At 38.1% G+C, this 19,176-nt stretch overlaps 1 protein-coding gene across 3 annotated transcripts in view; it reads right to left on the bottom strand.

Annotated features, from left to right (window-relative positions):
* Positions 1-19,176, bottom strand: part of TCF12 (transcription factor 12) — a 151,891-nt gene that overhangs the window by 110,578 nt on the left and 22,137 nt on the right. For all 3 annotated transcript variants that reach the window (XM_048955773.1, XM_048955774.1, XM_048955772.1), the window contains exons 4-5: positions 3,129-3,202; positions 37-105 (exon numbers count right to left, since the gene is read on the bottom strand). In XM_048955773.1, coding sequence (XP_048811730.1) covers positions 37-105; positions 3,129-3,202 — 143 coding nt within the window. The remainder of the gene's footprint in view (positions 1-36; positions 106-3,128; positions 3,203-19,176) is intronic.

Below are 19,176 nucleotides of genomic sequence, written 5' to 3'. Positions count from 1 at the left end.
CAAAATTGCACATGAGATAAAAAGAATAATTGGTACCTCTTGCGGTTTCAACTTTTCTATGTCTGTGGAGAGGTCTGAGCTTTTTCCATGAAGACTGCCATTCTCCTGTAAATAAGCAATTAATGAGAACAGTTAGGACAAGATTAACTTTCCATACCAAAACTATGGAAAAAAAAAGCACTGGATTTTGAAGTATTAAAGCTGAACCGGAATTGTAGGACAATTCCAACTTAAACTTGAGATGTTAATCATCACAAGGCGTGATCTACTGACATCAAAGGCAAAGTGCACCATTTGCCATGCTATCACACAAAGTGATCCATATACCTACAGTACTGCCTGCCCCCTGTATTTTTAGCTCTTCCTCACAGTCATTTGATCTGGTTATCTACATGCCAAATTCTGAACCGGTAGCATCATTACCTCATTAGCTGAAAGACAACAGAAGAATAAAACACAATAAATCTTACCCAAAACATATGCCTACAAACTTGCTTTAGTCTCATAAATGAAGTCTAGTATTTTTCCACTAATTTCAATACAATCGACAATTTCCTTTGTGCTTTGGGTTTCTTTCATTCATCCCTTTTGTATTTTTTTCTTCTTCAGAAGATTTATACCTCTGAACAATTACAACCTTACATGCAGACAGTACACATTCTTTTAAAAGGAATTCAGTTTTCTTTGCAAAAAAGCTGTTATTTAAATGACATCCCAGACAACCATTATTGTTTCATGTATGATGTAGGGCTCTACTAAAACTTCTTTTTTCCCCTCCCCTATAATCTAGTTCCTAGTGTACAGAAGGCCTAGACAAAAATCTATATCTATATTGGCCAAACCACCTGAATCCCTTTAAATGTACACCTCACATTGATTCTATAAGGTGATTATTCTGACCCTGCCGTCACAATTTAGGACTTCCCTCCCACCTCCACCAGAATTTCTGTTGCCTTTAATATTAAAAAGAATTTCCTGTGGAAGTGAAGGAAACTTTATTAGCTCAACACTACTAGAGCAGGTGAACACAAACAGTTTAAGAAATAAACCATTTTATTTCCCTCTTGCTCCTCCCCAAATAATGAAAACTTGCTGAACATTATTTTGGTAGAAGGAAGGAAGAGGCGAGCCTGATTACATCATTTTTACTTTATAAATCTAGGAAGGTTGTGTACGACTTCTGTGTCTCTGTGCTAGATTTCATATGATGCACTCTAAAGTCATTAAATTCTTCCACAAATACAACAATGGAAATAAAATTATGTCACTAATTTCTAAATCTCTACCTGAAAAAAACAGGACAATATTATCCTGCTAAAACTTTAAACCTATAAAGGTTTATATATAACACAACACATTTAGCTTAAATTAGGAAAGATCTATTAAAACAACGTTCCAGTTCAAACAAAAATGAACATACAGATTTTTGCATTTATTTATTGATTGAACATCACAACTGTAAATAATTGGTGCCCCAGAATGAACCCTCAGTACGACCCCAAACTGCAGGCAGGAGAAATGTCCTGAGGACTTCGCCAGAATAGGAAGTACTTCAGAAACATTCTGGGGATGGAGTCCACCAATTCTTTATAATATATTTTTTTTAGTTAGAGCCCAACTGTCTGTAGTTAGAATGGTCCTATTATAAAAATGATTCAGCAAGAACTGTTTGCTGTGGGGAGAAAGACACTGCTTTTTTAATACACCACTTTAAGTCCAACATTAGAACTGCAGAGGGTAGGAAGATACCTGACAAGTATAAGGACTTGTTTATTTTTCTTCTCTCTTCTGAATCCTTGCACTTAAGATAAATTTATACTGACAGTTATTTTCCTATTCTTAATTATACAAGCAAATAGCACAGAAGTTTTCTTATAACTCTAGTTTCTAGTATACCTCTTTTAGAGCTTTACCATTTGCCTTTATTATCAACTTCATGATATGATTCCTGGTGGTTTCACTCTTGGCCTATGTTTTAATTTTCTAGTTGTAAACTTGAATCAAATTCAAATTCTATAGCGAGGTCAGTTTGTCTTATGATTGACTCAAATTGATCAACAACTTCGTGAGTGTTAGAACACTGAACACTTTCAGTAAGAACACTGCATACTGAAAGATATCCTGTAAGATGACACTCCAGATGTGGAAAAGGCACCTAAAGAACCTGAAGGCTGGTCTTTATGACTCATGTTATATAGGATGTTTTATAAGGATATCTAATTTCTATGTTGCACAGAAACACTTGCGCATCCCACAGCATTTTTATATCCATTTATTCTAGCTATTTACTGAAGAACAATGGGAAAATTAAGATCTTATAGCAAGTCTTTCTAATGGTCTCTCCTCCAAAGACAGGTGCAGGTTTTAACATTATCTAATGAGCTGCACAAGCAGCCCACCCACTTCATTCCACAGCAAGAGAAAGCTATTAACAGCTCTCTGTCTCAACGGCACTGAAATCAGAACAGATGATTCAGACTGGGGCCATCAGCTACACAGGGTATTTCTATTAATTAATTCATTAGATACTTATCTCACTGTCTCTTCAAAGAGTAGGCATTCATAAAAAGAAAACTGAGCAGATGAAAGGTAAAGATTTAATACAGAAAAGGCTTGCTTTTGACCAGTAAGCTGGATTTTTTAAAGTCTGTATTATTGTTAAGATACCAGATCCTATCAAAAAAATTTTCAATCACATAGTGAGGTGGATGAAGTTATAACAGGAACAGGAGAAAAGCATTTAAAGAGTGAAGTTTCTCTTGACACAGCACATACTTAACTGATTAACATCAATGGAGAGGCTAGAGCTCCTTACACTTTGCCAGTACATTTGCTCCTCAATAAACAACATGAGTTTTATCTGCATTTCTGACCACGAGGCAAATAAAATGCATGTTCATGATTGAAGTATAGAGCTATGTATTATTTTCATGAACACTAAAGCAATATTTTTTTAGCCTTAAATCTGAATCGCTATTGCAGCACGTCAAAGTCATTGGAATCTCTGAAAGATGCTAATCTGTTTATTTAAAAGAGCTTACCCCTTAAAATCATTGCCAAATCATCTGCAGATTTTCTCTGTACAATTCCGTGACCTTTTATTATCAGTTATAACATGGGAACCTTACCCTTGAAGACTCATAGGAAGGACTTGGCTGACCACTTGTTCCCCAGGACGCAGCACCTGTTCGCTCATCCATACCTATCAATAAAAAGAGAAGAGACCTATAAGAAAAAACAGCAAAAGCATAATGTTCCCTGTTGCAACCTGAATGCAAATACAGTTTCTTCCATATCCTTAATGAGGATAAAAGCAAAAACTTAAGACGAATTTCCTTGATAACGAAGCTGGCTACAAAGCAACCTACTCATTCTGACAACTGCAGCTGCTGAAAATGGGTGTAGAAAAATTCAAGATTTGCCAGTCTGCAGAGTCAGCCTGACAAAACTCATATGAAGTTAGCTTGAGTAACAAAACAAGCACAACCACGCTAGCCTGGCTTTCTGCACAGCATGATTTATCCTGCAATTTAGGCACTGAACATTGCAGCACATACTGTGATAGTGTACTTGTTAACTACTCTTTGCTCTCACGTCTTGCTTGAGCATTGTAAAATCTGTGAAATTATTTTCCCTACTTGGTTTTCACATGCAAGCTATTTTAGCATAAGGGAGAAAAAGGCAACAGACTGTTTTATATTTCAATGGTTTACAAAAAAAAAAAAAAAAAAACCCTCACACAACCAAACCACCACAAAGATTCATGATGTCTGCTCTCCTAAAACAGGAATCTTCTAAAATTCTGTAACGGTTCTTTTAGAATCAGTTCCCTTTATGCAAATCAGGGTTACAGCTCAGAAGAGAAAGGGGAAGAAAAGTAGGGATAGCTTTAAAGACCATATCAGAGCATATCTCCCGTGTGATATCTGGCCAACAGTACATTGCCTGCACTTGCTTCAATTATTTTCTATTCAAAGTTAATTGGTTAAATCACCTTATAACCAATGCTACACAACTATCTGCCATGGTACATTACTGATATGGGATAATATCACTATTGCATTGACTGATACATACAGCAAGACTTCTTATTTTTCTTATTAGGGTGGAGGACAACTCCACCCTAGATGCACTTTGGCACTTTTATGCAAACACAATGAATTACTTTGTTTCTTCTCATCCAGACTTTTCTCACATACTGACACATAGCATGCATACTTTACATGACATGTGGTATAAATTGTAAAGCTTTACAGTGTCACAATCTAGAAATAGGAATTACGTGTCGCAATTAATAAATAAGACTTAAGTGCACGTTACTTCACACAAGCATCCTTAAATCCAAGCTTTATATTGCAAATAAACACTTTTCATGCATATACCTCAGACTGGCCACATTACAAAATAAAACGCAAGAAAATACAAGCTGTTATGTAAATTGCTATCTATGGAGTAACAGTAATCATTATTTCCTTATGGAACATGTTTTATGGAGCTATAAACTACTGTTGCAACAAAGACAGCCTGCAGAAGGCATATTAAAGTACACCCAGACAAAAACTATAGACTCCTTTTGTGTATGTGGGAATGATCCTCAAGGCTGGAGGAAAATCTTTGAAAATGCAAAAAATCCACCACTATAGCAAGCCACCAGTTTACAGAAATTCGCTGCATTTTGCAGCTGACAGCGTTGTTGTTGTTTTATTGTAATTGATCCAGGAGCTGAGTAAAAAGTCGTGGCTGGCACTGACAAAGGCAAAAGTAATCTTTTGGCACAACCCATTCCTTTCTGCCAGAAACAACAGCGCTCGTAATCCACTGATTATCATAACAAGTCTTCCACTGCTTTCATTTCAAAAGAGATAGTAGGAGGGAAAAAAGAAAAATATCTTACTGTAAAGCAAAGCGTTTGTGAAAATTTAAAGGCTGTACATAATGATAACCTATATAAGAAACAGGTCAGTAAACAATGGTTACGCGTGGAATGTTCAGACGTGTGACCCCGTATCAGTAAAACATGTTCCTCACTTAAAAATTGAAGTCAGTGGGACATAAGGATGCATGCTTAAGTTCTGCTAAATCAGCACATGTACAGCTAAAAGTCCGTAACTTTTATTTCACCGTTTGAACATGCAAATTGTTTAAAGGAACAGATCTAAAGCAAAATACGACATTTTGAGAGCAGGATGAAAACTAATTTCTAAACAGTTTGCAGTCCATTTAAATTAGAAAAAAGCCTGCATAGTTAACTCGAGGCATGTCACGCACGACACACAGAACACTTAACACTCTGACATGTGATGGTTTGGTTTCACTTGTAACGATACACCCCTGCTGCCACTTGGCCCCCTGACCAACACAGCACATAACAAATGAATTAAGAACTGGTTAGTGTAGAATTCTCAACCAGGAAGTCAGATACAAAATCACGATGGCAGTGTTGAAGGAACCTGTTCTAGTTTTCACACTACTATTTTTTTTTCCCCAATCAATAACAGACACACAAAAAAGGCTGCAAGATACAGAAACTCTAGCAGGCTGGGCACAGACCAGCAATGCATACTTTAATATAGACAAAGTCACTGTCCACATGAATGAACCAGGAGAGTAAGATAACACTTCCAGAGGTAAAGGGATTTAAAACAGGGAGTAGTAATCCTAAGAACACAAAAGTCATCTTGTTTATATACAAGGGCTGCCCTGAAAGTAATGCTTCCTATTTTGTTAAGTTGGCCCACGATATTGAAGGTGGATATTGGTGGTACAGAAGTAGAGGCTGAACCTTCCCATCAATATCCCTTTACATTTTGGTGCCGTGTGGCACATGGCAGCAGAGGGGCAGTCTGACAAAATGGCATCTGACATGGATGTGAGGATGAACCAAAGACGCGGAACTGAATGCCTCCATATGGAAAAAATGGCCCCCACTGACTTTCATTGATGCTTGCTGAATATTTACAGAGACCAAACAGTGGGTGTGAGCACAGTAAGGTAGTAGATGGTGCATTTCAGGCGACATCAACAAAAAAGACAAGCCATGTTCCAAACATACATGCAGACTGTTTCAAGCACAACATGCAGGCTCTTGTTCATCACTGGCAGAAATGCATAGATAATGATAGTGACTGTACTGAGAAAGCATTTTGTAGTCAAGAACTTTCTCTGTCAAACAGTGTTGTTGTGCTCTTTGTATCTGTTGCAGTTTCCATGGAAACAAGCAAGAGGCATTACATTCAGAGCAACCTACGTACATTCAACAAGCCTTAAAGCAAGTGTCTTTTAGAAGGGCTCAAGCATTTTCCTAACAGACACAAGACAGAGTGGAACTGGAGGGCTCAGCAACTTCCTTGGCACAAGGAAATGCAATGTCTGGTACTCAGGATCTACTAATTCAGAGATGTTCCAGGGCACAGAAAAGCTTCAAGTGTTAGCAGGGCACTGAACAACCCACCACAGGAACAGGCTCCAGTAACTCAACCTCTTTGCATAATCCGAAAAAAGGGGAAAACAACACACGTAAAGGTCTAATATATAGATACACACAGTCAGATAGGCAGAAGAAGGTTCTATCCTTATCACCTTTTTTTTTTTGCCCCCTAAGTAAGCAGCGAGGAGAGCAAGGCTCTGAAGCAACTAATCAGTCCATTTCCTGATTGAAGTTTGTTACCTCTGAAGCAGATACACCACAGCTCAACCAAAAAACAACTCGGCCATTTCTGCAGTTGCTTCAGATGAATCAGCCAGCAGCCCACGGCCAGGATCTGGCTTACAGCAATTCCCTGTCCCTGAGGAGGACAGGAACATCCCCTGCCCGTGGCCACACACCGGGGCAGCTCTGGCAGCACCAGAACCTGGCAGTGCGGCCTGCTGTGGGATCCAGGCTGGGCCACAGGCAAGGCCAAACATTCTCACTGGCCTCAGCTAAGTAGTCACAAGGGTGCTTTCTGGCTTTATAAACTGAATTCTCAAAGTACTTTAAGGTTTTGCTTTATGTCACTTGGTACTATGAGCATTTCAAGCTCTTCTAGAAAAGCTGATAAAATGGGTGCATTGCCACATCAACATATGTATTCATACCAAAGATGTAGCTCCAAATGCTGATCTAATACAAAAAATTGGATTTTGCAATTAAACTTAAATGAAAGTTGCACTTTTTGCTGGTATAAGACAAAGATCATATTTAAAACTTATTTCAAGAGACTGAAGCTCTAATGTTTGTGTAAGCAAGTTGATATACTTTATAGGGTTACCATCTGCTATGATGCTGATCAAATAAATGTTTTGACCAAAAAAATCACATTCTATGTTGTTATACTAGGTACTCAAGGTATGAGTTTCTGTCTTTTATAGCTTCTTTATCCAATTTTGCTTCAGAATAATGATATTCGTTCAGATCGGACTCAGCAACTGAAATCAATTGCAAAAATACCTAGAGCACAAACCGTAACAGCATTGATCGTATTTTGCATCTTAGACACCCAAGCAAATCAATCTACCATTAGACCCCATATTGCATACGTCTGTTGTGAAGTATGATACAGACCACAACCTAAAATATAATTTTAGACTCTCTGATAAGGCAACACAAGGAGAAACATGCTTTGAGAAAGAAAACTAATCTAAATTAAGTACTTGAAATTTCAGCATGTTGAGAGTACTTCTCTGCTTCCTGACAATTCCAAAACCTGGAAAGCTTTTCTCGTTTTATGGTAGCCTTGACATTATTAATAGACTAAAAATGATTTTATTCTGTTAATAGATTATTTAGACTTTCAAAGTCAGATTAGTAAGCAAAGAAAATGTATTTCCACATATTACCATAAAAATTACTTAAAACCAAAAGCTACTTTGACAATACATGTCATGTGGTGCTATTAAAATACACTAAGCTACAGTCATTAATCAAATTGAGAGGAGAAATGAAACCCAGGCAGGCTATGAACAGCATAGCCACTTAAGTGCCATTTCGATAAATTCCGATGCAGCACTAATTAGTTAGAAGACAAAACACTTTCATTTCAAACACTATAAATAGAGAGGTTTTTCGCTACCTCTGGCCTTGAAAACAAAATGCATGTGGAAGCATTTCAAGCATGAAAAATATTCATGAGAAACTTAAAATCTCAATCCATGATTTTTACATAAGATACTGATTTTGCTATTCCACACAGATATGAAGTTTGGATCAGAAATGGAAGTGATCTGGCAGGAACTGAGAACCAAAAAGAATACCCCAACTGGACCTAAGAACATATTCTCAGATTTTTATTTCTTGGCAAATAAAAACAACAAGACAAAGTCCCACCACAGTACAGTAGTTGAAGTCAGTGACTCTCTTCACAAAGAGCTTCAATCACTTCCAGTCTGCTGGGTCAGTGGGAGAGGTGCTCAAACACCAAGCCACACTCAGTGAGTAACAGAGCTAGATTTTGATCAACTTGTTTTGATCAAAGCGTGGCGTGCCTGATCAGGTCCTGCCATTCTCCATTCTCCCCATCTCTCTGAATCAAAAAGGAAAGTCCCCACTGGTAACAGAACTGCCAGTATTTCTACTTAGTAAAGCCCTCACAGGAAGAGCAGAGTATCCCCTTTTGTACCTTCTGCTCCAGAGAAGACTAACAGAAGTGGTAGTAAAAACTACTCCGAATCAAAATCTGGTACTAACTCTAGACTCTACAGTTCCCTCTGGAAATTTCCTGGGTTAATTTTATTAAACTGCACGACCTCAGGGCATTGAGCCACAGAGCCCGAGACTGAACACCCATGCCTTAGTGGTCTAGAAGCAGGATTCTCCTATGCTTACCTGTCTCAGTATCCTCTCCTACCTGCCCAGCATTAACCACCAGCCTTGTGTGGCAGAACTCCAAAAGCACAACGAAGCACACAAAGACCAACACCACCATGAACAGACATCGCTTACTTCATTTATTACTTACAATACTTTCATTTATGCGTATTACAAATATTTGTAAGATCAGTTTGTAATACTGCTGTTAATCTTCAGTGTTTGTAAGAAAATTCACTGCATTTTTAAAACACTGTTTGTTCTGAGGAATCTTATGGTTACCTTACTCAGCAAAGAAAAAAACCCTGCTATACAAGTTACTGTGACAATAATTTTAAGAGTAAGTGCTAAAAAAAGCTACATCAAGTTATTTTCCATCCCCAGAATAAGCATTCAAAATTAAAACTTCAGGGGAACCAAACTTAACCAGATGAGAGTAAAGTACAGCAAGTCCAGCAATTACCAAAACTTGGACCAAAAGTAGTACTGACAGATGTTAAAAATTAGTCATAGCTTAAGAAGTATCAGCAATTTGAATTCTCTTTATGGAAAGCTGTTTAAAAACTGTACCTTCATAGAGAGAATGATTTGCAAGAACAGCACATTCTCAGGTCTGAAGACAAAGTCAAGGTGTACACTTGAACTTTTGCTAACACAACAAAATACTTGCATTGTATAAAGTCAGAAAAAAATAGGAAAAAAAATCATGCTGGTTCAGGAAAACTGGTTGAAAGCTTTCATTTATTTTAGCAGTGTTTATTAACTTCATAAGTCAGTACCAGCAACACAGCTCCTGCGTCAGTTATCAGGAATGTTTTACATTTTTTCACCCACTCAGTACCTAACATGATTTGGTTGGAAAGGGTGAGGGAGGCCGTTATTACTTTCAACTTAATTTCACAAAAAAATCTAATAATTCCCTATAATAAGGCTATGCATCCTCTACAAAGAAGGTCAGGCTCTTCTTGTAACAGCAGCACTCAGAAGTTCTCTACTTTTCTTCCTTCATATTCCATGCTTCCTAAAATCAAAAATCACATCACTAAACAAACCAAATGCCCTGACCTGACCTGGACACTTCGAATGCAATACAACCTGCTCAGGATAGCATTGGAATTATCGGTTCCTATGCAGACTGTCCTATAACAGAAAATCACACACTGCTACGCTTATCTTGCCTAGCAAAAAAAAAAAAAAAAAAAGGCATCTGGTTCAGGTCAAAGAGCATATTTACAATAAGGTACGTAATACGCAATAAGTAAAACATGCATTTGTGTTTATTCAAACACCACAAACATAAGACAATAGGAAAAGCTACAAACAATAGCATTTAAAGCAGTGAGCAATAAATGGAACTCCCTTACGAAGCCAGAGAGGTACTCAGGGAACTGCAGTAAAGCCATTCTTTGTCCCTGAAGATGAATATCACCATTCACTCTACAGTAAGTCTTTATATCATTCTTCCATTCAATTTCAGTTTAAAAACCTGAAAACAATTAAAACTCTAATCTTGACAGACTGTATCACATAATATAATATTTACAAGTTTGTAAACACAGAGCATGCTTTGGAAATTCCCTGGCTACAAACGTGCATAGAGCAAACCAACACTGAGATCAAATCTTCAGTGGGGACAGAATGCAGAGCCGACATTCACATGCAAACACCCACAGTTACACCGCTATTACATGGCATCAGGCTGCTTATTCTCCTCCAGTACCAAACCACAAAGTATCAGACAGAGCAGCTCTAATGGGCAAGTTTCAGCCCTAAAATATTATCTATCATAATAATCCATTCTACTGGCAATTTTTCCTGTGGTTACTTCAGTTATGACTCAACAGCTTTATATAACCACACACCCTTTAAAATACATGTATTTATATATAAACCAAATCAAGACCAGTGTCACAAGACAGCACACACCAGGCCAAAAATATTCAAATAGTCTCACAGTTGACAGCTACTGTTACCAGTTGTGCTGCATTTCCCAAAACTGCCCATTGGCACAGCAGAACATAAAACAATCTGAGTTACCCGGCGTGTAACTGAGATGTTAACTCCAAAGAGCAAAGAACACACTTCAAGTGCAACAGCTTTGTCTAGCCTGTCTAAAAAGGTTAAGTACTTGCAGTCACTCACTGAAGCACACAGCATCCAGAAAACCTGGATCCTCTTGAAAACTTCCCAATTAATGGACACGGTCACAAACACAACAAGTAAAGCAGCCCTTCTTGCAGCAGTACATGCTCTGAGATCAATCTCAGGTCACTATTATTTCATAGCATAGATGGCTGCCACATATCTTGACAGAAATGCAATTAAAATATAATTTAAATTATCCAACTGCAACAAATTAGAAGTGCTTTGCTGATAATGAGAATGCCATTAATGAAATAACAATCCAATCTTTGGACAAAAAAGAGACCTTCTAATAGAACAAACAATTTAAGAGTCAAAAAAAAAAAAAATCAAGCTGAAAAAATACTGACATTTGTAAGAAACATCATGCATTTTGAATTCATGTAGGGGAACCTACGGAAAAATAAAGCATCAGATGAAAAAAATTGCATGCTACTGAGTCAAGATTTTGAGCTTTAAGTATAGCATATAGGATCAGAAAGGAGACGCCAAGTTTTCAAGAGGGATCCATTCCTGCATTTACAGACCTGCATCTCAGCTAAGGAAGTCAGCACTGCCCTACAGCATCAAAAATTTTTTCCAGTATGGATTTTGTCCTAGCACCTCCTCCTCTATAAGCTACCTGGAATGCAGTAAAACTCTTGCCAGATGTTCTCCTTCTGCAGAAGCCAAAGCCAGCAACTCAGTAATTCCATTACTTCCAGAAATCAGTCTGAATCCAGTGCGAACAAACTATGAATATCTGGCAACAGCCTGCGCTGCCAGCAGGGGCCTCAGACACCAACCAACCATAACAGCAACAACAACAACAACACTTTTTCTTTCCTCCACATGAAAACTTACTCTTCTTCCAACTACTTTTCAGACAGAAGTTTTTACTGCTATTCTGGAACATCATATAGCAAGTAAATGGGACTTTACCTGACAAAGGAGAGAAATCTGACTTCAAATTTCAGAGATATCATTGCATCTGCACAAGCAGACGCTGAACTCCACTCCTTGCTGAATAAACTGGACTCCTTCTTCATAAGCAACAGTCATTAACTTGCCTACTGACCTCTGCTGCATTTCAGTATCATTTCTGTCTTAACATTTAAAAGCTACAATTTATAAATCTGGACAGATTACCTACAAAAATTATGCCTTCAGAGGCACAGAACACAGAACTAAGATTTCTAGAGCAGTCAGAACTCCTTGTTAAGCATTGTGGTATTTAAATGACAAAAAATAATTACATCAATTACACACTAACTACATAAATTAGCTATTTTCCTATTCCAGGAAATAACTCCAAAATCTCACAGGATCTGAATATGGTGATATGATTCCAGAAATAACTACATTTACTAGCAAAGAAGTTGAGATTTCTCCAACTTTATTCCTTATTCAGAAGAAAAATCTTTTTTCCCCTCCTCTCTGAAGACTTTACTGCTGCTCTCCCATTTCTCCTCGTAGCTTTTCATTCAATACTTCATAGATTGGCTGGACTGTACAGCATTTCTCCATTGTTCAAATCCTAAATATCACACTTCTTATGGAAATGTGAGTTCTCAATGCTTTTCTTGTAAAAAGTGTTACGTGAGCTAAAACACTGCTAATGAAATGCACTGCAGAAGTCAAACGCACACGTCTCAGAACTTCCATGGAAAAGTCAGACCTGGAATTTACACTCAGGTAACTCACCTCTAAATTGCCTTTCTTTCTAACTTTCTAACAACATCAACACTGGAACTTTTTTTTTTTTTTTTCTTTTAAATGAGGACAAATTGCACTTTGAACAAACAAAAGTTTTGCTGCAGCTTCTTCAGGTATGCTGTTACAGCAGTTCTGGAGGTTATAGCTGGAAAATGCTGAAAGCCAATAAAATGCCATTGACAGTCTTTCTACAGGGAAATGCATCCTTATCTGGTAATTATCCTTCCTACTATAACAGCACAACATTAAACACTTCAAAATATTAACTTGAATATTTTCTAGTCAAAACACAGGTAGCAATCAATAACTAATTATTTTCTTAAATTCCTCTTGCCAGAATGTTTTAAAAGCCTTTCATTCTATACGGCCATAAATATTCTCATGACTTGATTTCTATAAAGCTTACACCTCAAAATTAATACCAGATTTCTAGGGATATTTAATGAGAACACAGAAACTAATGGCCTTACATTAAAATCAAGACAAATACTGCACAGTTTAATTTTACAGGTAAGAATGAGAATGGAGAGGATATTAAAAAACTGCAATTCCACAGCACTGCAGAAAGCAAGTAACCAACGACCTTCTAAGCACAGATCCCAACCAGACCTCTCAGCCAATGTGCAATTAATATTAATTAACATGCAACCTCCTCATGCAAAGTAAGCCTCCAAACAGTAACGTTTACCAACATCTCACAAGGGATTTTGATAGCACGACCATTGCCACAGTAGAGCTTATGAGTCAGGTCATGTGTATGCAAACAGCAGCCGGCCCACCAACAACTGAGGGCCCTGCAGTAAACCAGTTCAAGAAGCAGCTAGTAGAAAACAAAATCATAAAGAAAAGCCTTGCTGGTTTCTGGCCAGATGAGCTCACAGATGCATCTCACCACAGTGCCGGAGGAACACCAGTGTTTGGCAGAAAGGAAGGGAAGAGAGCGCAGAAACGAGGCAAGGCCAAAGTCAGGGTTGCACAAAGGTCCAGGGAAACAAGCCCAGCACTTCCAGCATTTGCTAGCGATGAGTACAGCTACCTTGAGTTATTTAAAATCAGTGGTTTCTTGAGGTGGAACATGTGGGAAGACATCACTGTGGAGTGATGCACACATTTCTGTAGTCTGCTTCAGAATATTAGCTTTATATTGAACCACTCATACTATGCCAGAATGTCAGAAATTAACTAAACGCATGCTTAAATTTTATCAATTCTCTGTACCACCCAGAAAAACCTTAACAATATCAGAACTGCTTGTGTTAGGGTAGAAACATTATCATTAAGTTCAGCACAGCTATGTTCACCTGGCAGAATTTTAGCCAAAATTTAAAGGAATTTTGGAGTAAAGGGCAACCAAAACTAAGAATTTTCCTTTCCTCACTTCTTCCACAATTAAAGACAAAAAGGCACCTCACTTAAAAATTTAAGTACATTTTTAATTTTAGTCAAAACACATCTTAGGCTCCATGTGCCAAATAAGTGGCATTTATAAATTACTGTAGCCCATTTTCTCTGTTGTGTTTTATGATCTAAGTATTGCCAAAACAAACCAATTTAAACAAATCACCTCTCCAGGTGGTGACTTCAAGTTTAAGTTTTCTTGGCCTTAAATTCCGTACTCAGTTCTCTTTATTTTATTGCTTTCACATTAGGCAACAGCTTTCAGACTTCACTTTTTCATTCTCCAGCACTCTACTGGATGAGATCTGTGCAAGTGTACAGCTTTTACTAAGTCACTGATGTCGCCATTTACAAGGATTATCAGATAATTTTAACACAGCACAAACTGATCACATTCTGTTAAATGCTCAGAATAGAAAAAAAAGAAAAAATATTTGTGCCCCCTTGAAAAAGACAGCCACAGCTTTGTGTATGGGAAATACATTACTACATGCTAATCACAAAGGCATTACTACCTTCCAATGTACTACCACTTAAAATTGTCCTGCAGTTCAGAGGGCAATAAAGCATCAAAAGTACAGCGTGGAGAGACACATGAATGATTACTGAGAGAAATCCAGAAAACAGTGAGTTGCTCTCCCAGATACAAGACAGCATTCTGAAGATTCACTCACATAACAGATGACCCAAACAGCTACCATATATAGCTTCAAACATAAAGCTTCCACATGAACTGAATCATGCAGAGCATAATTTAAAAAAAAAAAAAAAAAAAAAAAAAAAAAAAAAAGCAGGCACGCATTCTTTTAGGAAAATGAAGGGATACTCGTACAATGAAGTGAACTCATAACTGAACACTCTTCATAGAATGGCCTGGGTTGAAAGGGACCATAATGACCATCTGGTTTCAACTCCCTGCTATGTGCAGGGTCACCAACCACCAGACCAGGCTGCCCAGAGCCACATCCAGCCTGGACTTGAATGCCTCCAGGGATGGAGCATCCACAGCCTCCTTGGGCAACCTGTTCCAGTGCTTCATCACCCTCTGTGTGAAAAACTTCCTCCTAATATCCAACCTAAACTTCCCCTGTCTCAGTTTAAAACCATTTCCCCTTGTCCTGTCACTATCCACCCTTGTAAACAGCCGTTCCCCCTCTTCACCTTAATGCACACAGACGTGAAGTTGCTCACACAACTGAGGGTCTACAGTGGATGATGACTGTGTCCTTTCATGCCTTTCCACAGACCCACACAGGATTTCCCTCATACAGCCACACGAACATGTCACAGGGACTTTAGAGTTTTCACAAGTGATATGAAAGCCCGATGAATTAAACATGTGCACTTTAAGACATCTTACAGTCTACACATTAAATAAATGGAAAAATTCAAGCACAAAAACTTTAGCAGCAATTTTACTCTACTTGATTACACACCTCTTAGGATCTAAAGCTCAAAGGGAAGGAAACATGTCTATACTCACTTGTGCATACACACATGCACAACTCATTCATTACAACATCAGCTTCAGTATTAGAAACTGCATTAGAATACAGGCTATATTCAGGATTTTATTCCTGGCATGGTTCCACTTAGAAAAGCAACAAGCACATTTGAAGCCACTTACGTTTACATTTTCAATTTTGGTGTTGAACTTTTAAATATTGCCACTTGATATCAACCAATCACCAAGAAATCATAACAGTGAGTATGCATCAGTCCCTAAGATCACCTTAGCCCAGCCATCATTTTCCTGAAGGACTAAAAATATAATATTGTCTTATAAATGAATTCACAATGAGAAAAAAAAAACGTGGAAAATACAAAATAATAAATGCAATGAGATATTGTATTTAAAAGACTACGTAATAACATATAGAAGACAGCAGAGAGAAACAACCTATCCTTACTGTCTATTAAAGAGAGTTCAAAGTGAGCTGAAACCTCACAAATGGCAGACCTCTTCAGATCTGTTTGCAGATCCAGAACTAGTCAGGGTTTTCAGACTTCTTCAAATTTGAAGAGTCTAGTATACCTGATCCCTGCAGAATTTCAGTCAAACAAGACTTCTAAACTGCTGAATGCTGGCTCTACAGTGAAAGAGTTCAGAAAAGACCACAAGAATACAGTTGAAGCTAAGCCACTTCATCTTATCTTCCACTAGCAACAAAATACATTTGAAGCCCAAATTCCTTACTCAGTGATTGAACCCAGAATAATGCCACCTACAATGCTAGTCACAGACGAGTAACAGAACACTCAGATGAGATGTCGTACCTCACATGATTTCAAGTAGTAGCTGACCCACATCCCTCATTCTAACACAATATTTACAAGAATTTTGCTAAATCCTATTTAATTTTCTGCTGAATAGAAGACAGAGAAACAAGAAGAGAAGGAAACATCTGTATCCCAAACAGGACTATCAAACTCAACATTTGGTCTAAGAAAACTCTTATTATTACAATTAGCACAGCGTTGTCTGCTTAAAATCAGCCATTTTTAAAATAGCTCCAAAATTAGTCTGCAAATGCAGCAATCTTAACACAGTTAAGCTTCCAGACTGCAGCCAGGACTGGTTAGCTCCACTGCTTACAGCAGCCTGGGAGCTGCAAACCACCTAAATCACATCAAGCAACTCATAGCACAGGTAAGCGCAGGTATGAAAAAGAAGATGAACAATCTGCAGAACACAGAAGTTAACCAAAAAGCTGCAATACGTAGTACTGCATACATAGCAACAAAAAGTCTGGAGAACAAATACAGAAATGAACTTCATAAACATTCTTAAATTACAGAATGCATTTGATTTAATTATTCTACTTGAAAGCAATGATCACAAATACAGTTATAGCCCCAAGAACTGCTTGGGGTGGCAGGGAACATACATGGAGAGATTCAGGGAAAGAGAGAGCCAACAGCTCCAGCGAGCTTTTCACTCACTTTTTCTTCGTCTCTTGGTGGTACCAGCCTAATTTGAAAGGATGGTCTGCAGCACACACTGCATTTGAGAAGTAAATGAAATGAAAGTAATCCAAGGTCACCAGCAGACTAAAGAGGAAGAACAAACCACCTGCAGAGGTCAGTATTCTAAAAGTGTATCAGCAAAAATGAAACAGAATATGTCAAAATTGCTATTTAGGACAAGCCACAACCTCATTATCTGTTGGAGAGACGATTAGACAAAGCATCCACACATTCACGGATTCTTCCCCATCCTTCTGACAAATAGCACAGAAATGATTTTGCTCTGATTATTATGACATGAAGGCACACGAAAATCTCTAAAACAAACATCAACAAACAAAAACCAACAATATTCATCAAAGGAGTAATATTTGAGTAAAACTAGCATAGAAATCATCTGCTACATGAAATCTTTGTTCCTTTTGCTTACATGCGTTTCTGCTGTGCTGACCCAGACATTTCAGATGTCGTGGCTTCTTGACTCAAGAAGCAGACACTCAATTTTAAGTTATGAAACTGAAACTCCACTTTAGAATTCGAAAGTGTTTTCAAAAATCAGTTAGGCATTAACACCATGCACTTCAGAAGGTGAAGATTTAATCTTGTCCACTAGATCACAACCAGATCACAAAGCTCAGACTTTGCTTCTTAGAGGAAACTACTGAACTGCTTGAAAAACCCAAGATACAAGCATCATCTAATAGCAAGTAAGAACTATAATCTTCCACTAAATAACACCCACAACAGTGATCAGAACTAGTCTCTGGGGCTCCTTTACAATGATGAGTACCTCTCTACCCTACCAAGTGATACCCCAGCCTGGAAGATATGAGCAGCTCCTGATCTGTTAAAGCTCTGCCTGAAAAAGACGTGAGGCATTTTCCTTTTGACTGAAGGGCAGACAATAAATCACCACACAGAACTCAAGAGAGTTAACAATTATGTGGACTTGGTACTGTCAATGGACATGTACACTGATATATGCTACTATCATTGCTTTTTAGATATTCACTGTAGCATTTTTGTTGGGAAACACAAATGAAAACATATGTAAGACAATAAAGATGGTCTTGACGATACTCGTGGATATAAGTTCACAAACTAAAGCTATCTGCACACTATCGGTATCCCTGCCTCCTCCTTCCCCTCCAGCATCCCAGCCAGCACTCAGTGGTACGGTTCCAGCGGCACATTTGCCTGCCCACAGCCCCAGCAGCCCCAGCACACAGAGCTCCTGCCAGCCCCCTGCCCACAGCTGTGCCACCAGGTGGGAAAAGTCAGCCTGCAGGCATTCCTGCCCAAGCAAGACTCCCTTTCTGGACAGCAAACAGAAGAGGTGGTCTATATTACTATCTTGAATAGATGTGGCCTTAAGAGAATTAAAAAAAAAAAAATCAACTATGAAAATAGTTTAAAAAAAAAACAAAACACCTCACACACAACCTCAGCTTCTCTTTAAAATAAGAGCAGAAAAAGGAAAACTCCAGCAGACATTGGATAGAATTAAAGAGCTCAGGTAACAGCACCAAGCAACATCAGACCAAGAATTCCACAGCCATAAAGGAAGACGAAAAGTATTTAAGCATGACATTGACCTTGTAAGATTTAAGATACCAGTACTCAAGCAGAAGTCTATTTTTTCTTTTATAAGAAGCTAATAGATTAATGGTAAATGCTTGAATTTATGGATTATATAGAAACTACATATTATATACAGAAATACATCAGACTAATTCTAATACATCTCAGAAAAGTTGCTGAAAAAGGGAAAAAAGAAAAAAAGAGATCAGCATTCTGTAAGTATCCCTGGGGGAAAGCAGCAGCCGATCATGGCACACATTACCTCTGCCCCTTGTTCATCCATCTGCTGCACCCCAAGGAATGCCACAGGGAAGGCAAACATGTGGAGCACAGCTAATAACAGCAATTCTGTCCATATTAGAAACTAATTATCATCCTTTCCTATCAGGATCAGTGCTTCTAGAATTATAAGCAATTTACCCCTCTAAACGCAGTACAAAATTTAACACTCAGTAACTCAGTAGCTTATTTCAAAAAAGAAACAAAAACGCTGTTTGGACCTGTATGCAGGCCCAAACCTAATGCCTTTCTCTTCAATATAGCCTGCTCTTTGACATCCAAAGCTTTCTTTGGTGAAGGAAGGAAGGGAAACACAGCCCCGTGTGTTT

Source organism: Lagopus muta, chromosome 10 (genome assembly GCF_023343835.1).
Source record: "Lagopus muta isolate bLagMut1 chromosome 10, bLagMut1 primary, whole genome shotgun sequence".
NCBI classification, from domain to species: Eukaryota; Metazoa; Chordata; class Aves; order Galliformes; family Phasianidae; genus Lagopus; species Lagopus muta.
Note: the sequence above shows the minus strand (reverse complement) of the source record. Positions and strands in the feature narration are given on the sequence as shown.